Source organism: Dermacentor andersoni, chromosome 3, assembly GCF_023375885.2.
Source record: "Dermacentor andersoni chromosome 3, qqDerAnde1_hic_scaffold, whole genome shotgun sequence".
NCBI lineage: Eukaryota > Metazoa > Arthropoda > Arachnida > Ixodida > Ixodidae > Dermacentor > Dermacentor andersoni.
This window is the reverse complement of record NC_092816.1, coordinates 178151567-178165658: the sequence shown is the minus strand read 5'-3', so window position 1 is coordinate 178165658 and position 14092 is coordinate 178151567. Positions and strand designations below refer to the sequence as shown.

The 14092-nt window shown below is 46.2% G+C and overlaps 1 protein-coding gene across 1 annotated transcript in view; it reads left to right on the top strand.

The window, feature by feature from the left end:
• The window catches only part of LOC126524133 (uncharacterized), a 78994-nt gene extending 65501 nt beyond the window's left edge, over nt 1-13493 (top strand). The window contains exons 4-5 of the mRNA XM_050172487.3: nt 1204-1401; nt 13052-13493. Of these exons, the coding sequence (XP_050028444.2) occupies nt 1204-1401; nt 13052-13357 (504 nt within the window). The 3' untranslated portion in view covers nt 13358-13493. The remainder of the gene's footprint in view (nt 1-1203; nt 1402-13051) is intronic.
• The last annotated feature ends 599 nt before the right edge of the window (nt 13494-14092 follow it).

Here is a 14092-nt window from a genome sequence, read left to right as displayed (position 1 = left end):
CAATGAACGCGGTCACCCCGTGCCGCCGCTGCTCTAGCTTCTAATCGTGCTGCGATTTTACGGCGCCGGAACATTTCAGGTTGTCACCGGGAACCTCGTTAATGTTTCGCAAGCAATTGTGTCTCGAATCATTGCACGAATGTCAAGAATGATTGCCGAGGCTTTGTTCCCGCAGCTCGTCAAATTGCCAAATTCTAATGATTTGGTATCAGTAATGAAGAAGTTCTACGCCATCGCACGGTTTCCTGGTGTGAGCGGGTGCATTGACTGCACTCATGTACCCATCAGAAGTCCCGGAGGAGATGACGCGGAGGTTTTTCACTCTCGAAAGGCTGCGATGGCGCGAAACGAACTCACGGAGCATGGCGCGTTTTTCCTCGGAAAAGTTTGTTTTCCTTTTTTCCATCGTCCGCGCGGGTTGAAAGCACGCAACGCACATACTCACTGCGCAAGAACACAGCAAGTTTTCAGCAGCAAAAAAAAAAAAAGAAATAAAGTCGGGACGGCGACACGCAGAACCGCAGTGGCTGCGAGAGCCAACGTGAACTTGTGGCCAGACGAGTTTGAGTAAAGCGCTAAAACCAAACCGCTCTTTGTATTTTACTCAGAAGAATGTGCGAGCAAGCACTGCAACAGTTATATCCAGATTACTCTGCTGCAAAAATTATTATTTTTTTGCGATTGAACCTATCGTACACGTAAAATATTTACGTATCCTCGACACCAGACGAAATACTTCACTCGAAAAGTGTTACTTTAGAAAGTGATACTTAAGTGTCGTTTTTGAAGTACTCGCCTAAATCATTCCTACCACTTGTACTTTTCCCGCACTTATTGACGCCCTACTTAAGTTCTGTTTCTGAATACGGGCCTAAGTATTTCCTTTATATCAAGCTTTGTGTGTTAAGCTTCTTTTATTTTGACGACCTCACCCTTCTCCTTTTGCGAACCTCCCTATAACCACTGGGTTCTTGTCCAATTCTAGGTAGTGGGTGAACGCCTTTATTTGAGCAATAGGCCGGCAGCCAAAACAAAAAAAAACAAGCACGATGCTGGTCTTGACTGGGGTGTAAGACCGTCCTCGCAATAAATGCATTTATAGCCGTAGAAATCGCTTAAGTCTTTTGTCTTCTTCTGCAATTTGTTACATCTCGAACGACGAAGGATATGATGCCTACCAGCTGTTTTGTGTGTCCTTTGCAGGCGTTGCTGGAACAGCATAATCTGCAACAAGCCGCGTTACGCGGTGGACAGCGGCTCCCGACACTGGCACCTGCAGGCAGGCCGGAACAAGTTGGCGCGGGCGCTTCGCCGTTGCACAGCCGTGGCATCTCGAGCAGCGACCTCCAACCCTTGCCGTCTCCGTTCAATTCGCTGCTGCTGCTGCCCTCGGAAGACAGGGTGAGCGCCGCCAGTCCAAGCAACCCGTATTGAGAACATCATGGATGTTTAAACGAGTATTCGTTTGAAGTTATTCGCTTCTGTCTATCGTTTGCCACACCATTGTTCAGGCCTTATCGTCGATTCTTTGCAAAGGAGAATTTTTCTTGAATATACAAAATTTATGCCGTGAGGAGGTGTCGGATTTTTCAGCTAAGGCGCATTAGGGCAGTTAAGGCAACTTGCACGTTTCAGCATTAAGCGGATCCACGACCCCCACTCAGTTGGCTATCAGTTTGTTTCTCATCGATGACGTAATACACTCGCAAGAATAAATTGCACAGTACCTGAACAAAAAACCACTCACGTGAATTAATTTCTGCAGCTATTACACTGACAGATAGCTTAAACATGCTTCTTCTCGCTTATCCACATGTAGGTGCGGCTTGCGACAGGACGAGCGAGTCGCTTAAGTTTATTTATTTATTTATTTATTTATTTATTTATTTATTTATTTATTTATTTATTTATTTGAACATACTGCTAGCCTCACATATGAGGCTGTTGCAGGAAAGGGGTAAGATACATCTTCAAGAGAACACAGTTCAAGTAGGCGCGAACATAGATAAGTTTATGTGAACAAGGCAGTACGTATGCACTCTATAATCATTACACAATTTCTATAACAGGAGCGGGGAAAAATGGTAGTAAACGCTATGCAGGAAGGTTTAGCACACAGAAGAACATGGAAAGAAACTAAATTTTTTGATCTGCAATGCTCAAAAGACAAGATTCAGCAGGTGTTTATGTCACGGCAGAATACAAGACACTGCTAAGCGAATTGGAATGCCATTGTACGACGCAGCTCACTTATGTGCAGATCGTAGCTACAGAGCATAGTTTGATAACTTGGCGATAAAAGTGTCGAGTGATGTACAGGTGACAACGTCATCAGGCAACATGTTCCATTCACGGATTGCACGCGGGAAAAAGGAGTACCTGAATATGTCATTGTGAAATCTGTATTCTGTTAAGTGCTTGGTGTGTTTTGTTCGAGAGCTACGTGTATCTGTCTGTAGCAAGTAGTCACTCACATTGATTTTCGTACTACCATTAAGGAGAAGGAAAAGAAACTTAAGACGAAGTAGTCGAGCTCGATTTTGTATAGTGGGAAGTTCAGCTCGCCTTAATAGTTCTGTGGGGGAGTCAAGACGGCGATACTTATTAAAAATAAACCTAACCGCTTTCCTTTGTACGCTCTCCAATTTTGCTATGTACTGCTTACGGAAGGGAAACCAACATACTATTCCATATTCCAGTATAGAGCGAACTAGTGACAGGTATGCTAAGCGTTTAGTATCTATTTATGCGGATCTAAGCGAGCGTTTTAACGAGTGTAGAACTGCCAGTGATTTACTAACAATATATGTTACCTGCTTGTCCCATTTAAGATCTGATGAAATTATGACGCCTAAATATTTATACTCTTCTACTTTCTTTAACATCTGTCCTTGTAAATAATACGGGTAGTTCATGGGCGCTCTTTTATTCGTTACAGTCATACAAACTGTTTTCTCTGTTTAATCACCATCTGCCACGTTTGGCACCATTGTGTTATATTTTCAAGTGCACTGTTTAAGGTTATCTGATCATCGCGACAGGTTATTTCCTTGTAGATAACACAGTCATCTGCAAACATTCTTACTGTGGCGTTAGTATTAATGTGTAAATCATTGATAAACAGAAGAAAGGGGATAGGAGCTAAAACGGCTCCTTGTGGGACGCCAGATAGCACATCGCCGAAATCCGAAGAGTAGTCTTTGAAACATACGTATTGACGTCGACCTATAAGATAACTTTTTATCCACTTGGTGATGCTGTTGTCACCGAGGTAGTGGATAAGTTTTTGAAGCAACTTTGGATGGGAAACTCGATCGAATGCTTTAGATAGATCTAGGAATATCATGTCGGTTTGACTGCATTTGTCCAATGTAATCGCTAAGTCGTGGATTGTCTCAATCATTTGAGTAGTCGTAGACAATCCTTTTCTAAAACCATGCTGATTAGGGACAATTAAATTATTTTTTTCTACGCATGACACTATGTGTTTTAGGATTATATGTTCAAGGATTTTGCCGGCCGTACAAGTAAGCGAGATTGGTCGGTAATTTGCTGTGCTGGTTGGGTCACCCGATTTATATATAGGAATAACCTTAGCAGTGTTCCATTTCACTGGAACCTCGCCCATTTGCAAGTTAAGCCACAGGTTCCATTACCACCTCATTAGTCGCTTAAAGTGGCATTGCATGAAAATCTACTAGCTTTTAAATGGTGCACATGAGTTTTTCATTGATATGAAAACGGCAAATGTCACTTCATATGCACGAACTACACAAAGACTGCGTTGGAGTAACTCAAGTAGGTACTAATGAAAGGAAACTCGAAAGCCAGAGACTCGGTATTAGCAACCGCACGATGCCAACCAACCGGTGAGCAAACGAGCATACAGAGCGTTTGTGCCATAGCCGCCGTCGTGCTGTCACGGTGTAGACTGCGCTTGCACGTCCCCTGCGTAGAGGGCTAGAATGTCTCGAAATACGCTGAGTGCATTGGTGGCCCATGTTGGCCCATAGAGTGGCCCATGTTGGCTATATAGAGTGGCCCATGTTGGCTCATCGCCAGATATTCAGCGATCCAAGTTGGTTTAGATTTTTTTTCCCTCTGCACAGCAGCTCGATTCGCACCCATACGAAGATGGACTACCCAGAGACCCATGTACGTGGAAAAAATGTCAGGTACAAACATACATGAATGGATAGCCCCCGAAAGTGCGTGAAATACCCTAAAAGTGGATGCTCATTAAATAACTAGGATGGAGCATAGCGTCAACTTAGCCTCTTCCAGCTACCCCTCTCCAACGTCTCCTTTCTCTATGTGGCGAACTTGTGCGCGCTGCCTCTTGAAAACGAATAGAACCACAGGGCTACCGGAACATTCAAAAGACTGTTTGGTTCGTATTGCCTTTTACACCGACGTTTAGTAGGTGATGGCCGCCTGCTTCGCATAAATCAAGCCGTCTTCCTGCCCTGTTTCTCGCTATTGTTCCACACAGATGCATGTATTTTACTCAGATTTCCGTCAAGTTGCTTCGACAGCAAGGTATTAGTTACAAGCGGGCACTATTTTCGAACTCGATGTTCTCCGATTCTTGGTCCATCAGGCTTAACGAGAGCAGATGTACTAGCTGGACCTACGAGAATTTACGACGTGCGGGGTTAGCCAGGGGAAGTCAGATGTGCTGCACTGAATGACTGACGCGTTTGCTTCACTCGTCGGACGAACCGCGCTTTCACCGCAAGCGGCGGCGACTCTTCCTGATTTCTATGGTTTTCAAGAGGAACCCGTAACCTGAGTACATATCATCAAGTCTGTCGCTATTCGATACGCGAGGACAGAGGCTGAGAAGAGCTCCATAGCAGAAGGGCGTCCCTCAGGTGCAGTTCAGGCTTGGAACTTTTTCGAAGGGCATGCCTCTCCAACCTTCTCCAGAGGGACGGCGGCGCTGCTCTCTACATTCGAAAACCTATGAAGCGCCGATAAGGCTCGCTTTATGCAGATGCGGTCAAGCCGACAAGCTCGAGATGAAGACAAAGCCTTATATTTTTGTGACAGGCTGCAGCTCCTTGGCACCTGCAGCCTCAACTGGGCTTCCCCAATGGCCAAGCAGTATGTCACATATGGCATCCATGACTCCACGTATACTGCCGTCCTGTCCGTATATGCATTAGAGACAGCGCATGGCGCTTTGGCCCGCAAGGCTTCAGTGTTAGACGACACAGCTAGATGGCTTTGGGCTGCCACCACCCAGCCGTGTGCTACCTCGCAAGCTTCCCTCCACGTATCAAGCTTTTCTGGACATGAGGGTTTAGTTGACGTGAGTGCCACCGCGTGGCGTATTGATCTTAAATTTTAAAAATTGTCCGCGGTAATGTTTTGATGACGTCTACGAATAAAAATAAAAGGATTAAAAGCTATCCGTGCACACTGAGTTTCACGACAAAGCTTGTCCCACCAGCGTTATCAGTTTTCTTGATAAAGCGTAGCCGCTGATCGGCTGGAAATGACTAATCATCCTAAGAGCGTTTCACTTCGACGAGGCAAACCCAGTGATGATTGAGTCTAGGTTTTTCAGACGCTACCCGAAAGGCAGCCACGGTTTATTTTTTATAGTTTTTATGCTACGGAGTAAACATGCTACGGTAATCGTCGGAAGCACTCCGCTGCCACTTTTCTTTAGTTGGCACACATTCTTAGCGTCGTAACATCGCACAGCGTTGACGACAGGCGCCGTCATGGACTGCTTTTGATTTTCACCTATCGGTTTCGTTAAGGTGGCCCCAATTATTTCCTTAGTGACTTTGGTATCCGCATTCATGGGCTACCGTAGCAACTGCAAATGTAGATGTGCTTAAGTATTAAGATGCAAACATGGATGTGGATACCTTGAAGCAAAAGGCACGACACAAGAATTGTGCTGTCTATGTGTCGTCGTCCGTTAGCATGTTATGGCCGCAGATGCTCACAATATTACGTCATATTTACTGACCACTGGGCGAGGTACACCTTTGCGTATGAAATATATAGTACTTGTAGTTAGTTCTCAATATTGTGTCTTGTCACGGATATTCATGCACGTGGAAGAAGACCGCTATTTAAGATTATTCTATAGTACTACATGCGGGGTTTGTCTGTTCTCTACATTGTCACGTGGAAGTGATGGTGAAGAAGGCAGCAAAACTGCGAATTACGAAATTAGCGCTTTGTTGAGCGAACGTGTGCCCCCAAAAGCAAGTTACACTGAAAGAACAACGATAGCGGCGAACACAGTCGGCCGATCTTCGAAAAAAAAAAAAAACTGATCAGCGCGTCAAGCGCGTCGGCGTTTATACATGAGCCATCGATGGTTCCAGAGTAATCGCTGGTGCCCGCGTGCATTCCATAAAGTTTCGAATAATTCGCGTCGCACATTGAATCAGATTACACAAGCTCAGTGACAACGGACAGCAGATAGAACCGTCGATATCATTCGAGACACTTCCTATACATGCGGGCGCGTGCCGTGCTAGGCGATAACATTTGCTCGGCGGTGAATAGCGGTCACCCGAATAAGAGAAACAAGTACACTTGAATATGCCCCCTTCTGAAAGAGCTTCGCTCCGATGCTGCAAACATAACAGGAGAACGCAAAACAAAAAGCACACATAATAAAGAAAAGTAGCAAAACAACAAAGAAACAACGCCCAAGGTAACACAATCCAAACAAGAGTGTCCAAAGTTCAGCTATGCACAGTCCCAAAGTTCGTTAGCGCTGGCAGAACGGCTTAAGTCGCACAACGTGTACTATTTCAGGTCGTGAGCGGCGCCGATGTGATAGCGAAGTGCCGTCTGGCACGACCTCAAAGTCCAGTGCGCCAATGCATCGGATGATCTTCTAGGGTCCAAAATAGCACCGTAAAAGCTTCTTGCTTTGTATTCGTTGACGTGTTGGGGTCCAAATCCAAACACGGTTGCCGGGCTGGTACTCCACGTAGCGTCGTCGAAGGATGTGTTGTCGGCTGTCGGTCCTCTGCTGGTTCTTGATCCCCAGGCGGGCGAGCTGTCGGGCTTCATCGGCAGGCTGGAGATAGGCGGTGACGTCAAGATTCTCTTTGTGGTTGACGTGCGGCAGCATGGCGTCGAGAGCCGTCGTCGGGTTCCTGTCGTCAACCAGCTTGAACGGCGTGATCTCTTATTTCTTGCACCATCATGTTGTAAGCGAAGGATACCTACGGCAGGACAGCATCCCACGTCTTGTGTTCGGCGTCGACGTACATTGCTAGCATGTCGGCGACGGTCTTATTCAGGCGCTCCGTAGGACCATCCCTGTGCAGGTGGTAGGCAGTTGTCCTCTTGTGGCTTGTCTCGCTGTATTGCAGAATGGCTTGGGTGAGCTCCGCAGTAAAAGCCGTTCCTCTGTCGGTGATGACTTTTCCGGCGCCAAGTCGCTGCAGGATGTTCGCGACGAAGAATTTCGCCACTTCAGCTGCGCGGCCTTTCAATAGAGCTTTCGTTTTAGCGAAGCAGGTTAGTAGACCGTCTCCACAGCGGTCCTCTTATTTCCGGATGTTGGCGTCGGAAGGGTGCAAACAAATCCACCCCCATCTGCTGAAATGTTCGGTAAGGGGGCTGGATCTGCTGTAGTAATCCCGCTGGCTATGGTGGTGTATAGCGTCGCTGACAGTTTTGGCATCTCTCCACGTAACGGGCGAAGTCGGTAGTCAGGCGCGGCCAGTAATACCTTTCCTGCATCCTCGATAGCATGCGGGAGAACCTGAGGTGGCCAGCGGTTGGATCGTCACGTAGGGCAAGCAGTATTTCTGCACGCAGCGCCGATAGAACAACGAGAAAGCAGTTGGCGCGGACTGGTGAGAAGTTCTTCTTTACGAGTGGGTTGTTCTGAAGCGAGAACAAATACAATCCTCCCTTAAATGCCCTGGGTAGAAGGTCGGTGTTTTCTTGCAAATACTCGACCAGGCATTTTAGCTCCGGATCTGCTCGATGCTATTCAGCAAAGTCTTGAGCGCTTATTATTCCAAGGAAGGCGTCGTCATCCTCGTCATCTTGCGGAGGCGGGTGAATGGGGCACGTCATAAATCGGAACCAGAGTGTTTTCGTCCGGACTTGTAGACAGCAGAGATCTGATATTCTTGCTGTCTGAGGTTCCATCGCGTCATCCGTCCAGAAGAGTCCTTTAAATTCACTAGCCACCATAACGCGTGATGGTCGCTGACGACTTTGAACGGCGTGCCTATAGGTAAGGGTGGAATTTTGCTGCAGCCCAAATGATGGCGTGGCATTCCTTTTCGGTCCTAGAATAATTGTCTTCTGCTTTTGACAGTGACCGGCTAGCGTAAGCTATCACCCGGTCAAGTCCGTCTTTCCTCTGAAATAGGACGGAACCGAGGCCTAGGCTACTGGCGTCAATGTGGATTTCTGTATCGGTGTTCTCTTCGATCTGCGCGATTGCCGGTGGCCACTGCTTGCGTCGTTTGAGTTCGCGTAATGCGTCGGTCTGCGGCGTTTCCCAGTTGAACTCGACATCACATTTAGTTATATCTGCCAGTGGCTCAGATATGCGTGAAAATTCCTTGACAAAGCGCATGTAGTAGGCACACATGCCCAGGAACCTAGGCACTGCATACTTGTCGGTGAGCTGCTGGAACTTTGCGATGGCAGCTGTCTTCTGTGAGTGGGGGCGGACTCCAGATTTGCTGATGACGTGCCCCAGGAACACAAGCTCATCGAACGCGAAACGGCACTTTTCCGGCTTCGGAGTGAGCCCTGATGACTTCATGGCTACTAGTACTGTCGCAAGCTGGCTAAGGTGATCGCCGAAATTTCCCGTGAAGACGACGACGTCATCCAAGTAAGCAAGACAGGTCTCTGACTTCAATCCTGTAAATACCGTATCTATCACATGCTGGAACGTTGCAGGTGCCGAGCACAGTCGGATTGGCATGACCTTGAACTCGTAGAGGCCGCGTGGCAAGATGAAGGTGGTTTTTTCGCGATCCCTTTCGTCGACTTCTATTTGCCAGTAGCCAGCGGTGAGATCCATTAATGAGAAGTATTTAGCGTTGCAGAGCCGATCCAATGGGTCGTCTATCCGTGGGAGTGCGTGTAAGTACTTCTTCTGATGCTGTTCAGTCGACGATAATCGACGCAGAAGCATAGGGCTCCGTAATTTTTCTTCACCATGACTACGGGGTTTTCGACAGCTGAATGTCGTCGCGCAGCATTTCGTCGACATTTTGCCTGGTAGCTTCACGTCCTCCCGTCGAAACTCGGTAAGGGCTCTGGCGGGGCCATTGAGCGCACACTTCGGTTATTATGCGATGCTTTACAACTGGTGTTTGTCGAATCCTCCGTGACCTCGAAAAGCAGTCTTAGTATCGTCGGAGAAGCCTTCAGACTTCGTGCTGCTTACTGAAGAAGAGACATGGATTTATGTCAAAATCTGAATTCAGTAATATGGTCGTGAAGGTAGATGCGGCAGAATCCGAGGGGAGAAACGCATTCCTGGCCTGCACAATTTCCGCGATTTATGTGATTGTCGTGCCCTTGTTTATGTGCTTGAACTGCTGGCAGAAGTTTGCGAGAATCCCTTTCGGTTTTCCTTGGTGGACTCGAGTGATCCTTCTTGCGCCGCAAATTTCAGGGTCTAGCAGTACACGTTGGTCGCCCGCCATAACGCCTTCTGCGTCTACGGCTATTTCGGTGCCGACGAAAACGATCCTGCTGGACCGAGGCGCGATGCTGACATAGTCATCAAGTACACTCAAGCCATGATGACTACGGGCGACCTCCGGCGATATAGCTTGATCCTGTTTTAGGGCATCCTCTGCTGGGTCTCCACAGTGTATGGACGTGCAATGCAAGAAACAAGGCAAGACGTACTGCGCATAACATTGCGCCGGCCACGATGCTACACCAGAAAGAGCATTCACCTGAAGACTGAAAAAGTATGATTGACTGACGCGCTGTGATTTACTGACGATTCGTAGCTGATCTATAAAACAACACCGAGCTGAAACAGCTTATATGAAACATATGGTGAAAAGCAAAACGCAATGTGCGAATCAAACAGAAAAAACTTACACCTTTCCACTTCACCGCTGGGAATGTCAACTACTTGAAGCAACAGGTTGACATCCATAGCCTGTGCAACCATATGACGAGCTCGAAAAATGACATCGCTGAAACCGCTGGCGAATATGCACGTTATGGCTTTCTGCTTTCTTAAAATGTTGAAATGTCAAAACCACGTAACATCTCGAAGGTACCTGTTTCGCACAATACACCCTCTTACACCCTCAAATTATCGAAAGGGTGCTCTCTAAAAAGAGTTGCGCCCTTTCGGGTGTAAATTTGCCACACAACAATAATCGTCATCTGTCTTTACGCCATTCTTTTCTTTAAAGCTGTGAGCCCAGTACTTCCGAGTCGCGAACGGCATGCGCGTTATCAGCATGAGAGAGCATTCTCGACAGGAAAGTTACGAGCGCAGCGTGTTCAAGAAAGGAAATGCAAACAATACAGATGACGATTACTGTTGTGCAGCAAATATACACCCGAAAGGGTGCAACTGTTTTGAGAATGTGCGCTGAAGGTGTTCTGCTAACGAATTCTATTTTCGCACTATTTTGGAAATTATTAAATATAGTAAGAGTGCAAGAAGAGAATTTCGACATTCAGCCCTTCTTGGAGGGTTTTATCTTCCTGTCCTATTGTAATTAATTTGAATTTGCTGAACTTACGGCATTTGGGAAACTTCTCCGATCGTGTGAAAAATGATACTATAAACCGTCTTTTTTTTAATTTTCCATCCCCATAAAATTAAAGTCGAACATATTGTAACGTAATAGGCGGTTCTCTTTAATGGCGGGCCAGAAGAAGAGCGTGTAGCTTACGCGCTTCATCGTCTTTCATGGCGCCGACCTTCGCGCGTGCTGTCCCGCGGTGCGAGAGCGCCACATCATTGTATCAATATCAAGAACAATGCGTTGGGCTGTGTAGGGTGAAATTTTGGAAAGGCATTGATTTATTTGAATATTCTTTGGAGTAGTACAAGGCAACATGCATCAACTGGGTGGGCTCCACTATGTGATCAACAAGACAAATATGCTCCGTTGAACCTCATATCTGAGTTTTCAATAACCAGGAAGAATGCTAACACAGCGTTCACTTTTCGCGTCCTAAATCTAGAAAATATTTGACTGCAATGGCACAATAGGGCAGGCAAGCACAACTTAGCCAGCCTAATTAATAATGAACCCTTTGTATTGACATAACGCACAACAGATAATGCATAATACCTAATAAAAGCATACACATTACATTTCACTGCCGGCAGGGCGACACAAGAAGCAGATAGACCATGGCGCTACTATCAACATATTTACTGCATCATATCCTTCCTTAAGAAGGCGTAGAATATGACGGTGTACAAAAAGATAGAATGGCACTAGAATGTTCAAGAAAGGAAGATAAGAAGTAATTCTGGAAAACGTAGTTCGGAGTTGTGCAGACAAGGGAACCAAAACTTATAGAATCCGATAAACTTTATATTAAGAAATTAAGTTATAATTCCCGGGCAGTAGACTGGGGGCTCCTTTTCAATATTAAGCTGTCATTCCGCATAGCTTGACATGCTCAATTATCTCGGTGGAGGGGTAGATGCGAGCTGGTTGCGGTCGACTAAGACGACCATACTTTTTTAAGTGCTCATTAATGCAGCGACCAGTCTGCCTGATGTATACATTGCCACATTCCTAAAAATATATGTAACTACACCAATAGGCCATTGCACGCACATGACATGTTTCTTTTCCGCAATGTTGCTTCCTGATTCTTTGCGATACAGTGTTGCACAAACGCAGACAGCCTGAAGAAGGCAGGGAAAACTGGAAATTGGTGCGTGCTGGCCACGTTCTTCAATTTATGAGCAGCCGTAATGCGGTGCTACTAAAGGTCACTGAAGATGTAAGCAGAAAACTAAGATGCGAAAAATGAGAGCAGTGTTGACCAATGAATGATTTCCTTTTGCCAAAATAAGGACTTGTGGCAACGTAAACAGGAGTCTGCACAATAGCTTAGCATTTAGCAAGTATGCATTCGGTTCAGTTCGATTCCTACGCAACTTTCAATGTTAAAATATTCGCTCAAATTACGTGGGAGACCCTGTATATGCTGCACGTGGCATGTACTTAGCGCGCATCACAGTCTAGCGAATTCGTGCATTGGATGCGATGCAAATGTCGCATTAACGGAACACCTACTTTGCCCCCTGGCGCTATACGGTGATAAGAGTACTACTAATTGTGCTAATTGTGCTACTTTTAAAGTCATGACAAGAGAACGCGTACCTACAAATGAGGTAGCATAGTCCAAACCACAAATGCAGACAATGCATGGTTGAAAAGGATTTCAAGAGGTCGTAACTTGACTGTAAAACCGTCATTTCTTCCCTTAAGTATCGCCCCAGAGTGAAAAAAGTCGTAATGCTGCGGTGGAATACCAATTCGAGCAAAAATAATCGTTCTTACCTGTTTTAACTTTTTGCTTCGATTTCGGTTTGGAGCACTGCTGGAAACGTGAGAATTTCGCGCAAGTTCACCAGATTTCTGCTCAGCGGATGCATGAAACCTCTGAGAATGAATGTCCAGTTAAGTCAGGCTAACTTTGCGGCACAGGTTTCCCCATGCTCTAGGATGTGCTTTCTCCACCGTGTTTACAAAGCATTGTTGTGCGCTTTGAATGTTCGCTCGGTCCATAAAAGTTTAAATGATCCCGTTGGCTGAGTGGTTTCGTTCCCGTGGTGAGTACAAAGTACCAAATGTGAATTCAGACTGGGGCGCACGCAATTAGATTGTGGGTGCATTGACAATATGCTCGAGTACCGAGCCCTGGGTCAAACAACCTCAAGGTACTTGAACTTAATGCGTAGGCCTTCACCGCGGTGTTTTTCCTTGTACACGCGTTGCACTGATACCTTAAACCATGGTGTTCAGTCTGTCACTCAACCTGCAAACTTAGCGAAACTAACGGTTCATTCGTCCGCGGCTCGACCCAGGTGCACGCTGTTCCCGGCGACATCCGGCCCGATGCCAGCTGGTCTCTGCCGCAGCTCTGCATTGGCCTTTGCGCCATGGTGGCCTTTCTGTTGGCCATCTTGTTTGCCAGCACTCTGGCTGTTCGTACCCTGAAGCACTACGACTTTCTGAATCCTGCGGCTTACAGTAAGACCAAGAGCCCGCCCTCCGGACCACCTGCGTCTCCAGCCACGCCGACTACTGACCGAGAGGCAATACTTGACAAGGACAATAGAGACGTCCTGAACACTAGTTATGTGGCCTTATACGCGCCAGCCCTCCGCTGAGCATCGGGTGTGCTCCCATCAGAAGGGTAGGACCACGCAGTAAAGAACCGTATGTTCTCTCTTCCAATATGGTACTTTGATATTTCGTCGCACTGCTCAACACGAAAGAAATAAACTAACACATTTACTACGGTGATATTCCTTACGAAATGAAAGTTGCCTGTCTTTTTTGTACATTGGTTCTTTACTGAAGCATTATACCTCACTATTACGAAACTCTAAACTTTGCATCTACCTAATAAATGACATAACAGATGCCACCACTTTATGGTTAAACGGAATGCCAGGAAGCTGCAGACAATACCACTATATCCACCTGTCCTTAAAGCAGTAGTTGAATGCCCGAGAAAGCTACCTATTCTGTGCTAGCGTGAAAAGTATGTGCTTGTAAAGACCTTATATTTTTCTCGCAGAAAAGAAAAAACATCACAGCAATGTAAGGCCGAAATTCTGCACAGTGACAACCTTATTTGGAGTATTACAAAACATTTCTCTCGTTAAGAAATGCTTCGCATTTCTTGGCGAACATTTGACACTTTGACAGTATCTATCTATCTATCTATCTATCTATCTATCTATCTATCTATCTATCTATCTATCTATCTATCTATCTATCTATCTATCTATCTATCTATCTATCTGTTTGGACGCCAACCTCTTGGTGCTCGCGTGGTCGTTTGACTAACTTGGTATGCATGAAAATTGGCATAGCCCGACAAGGGTGTATAGCCAACA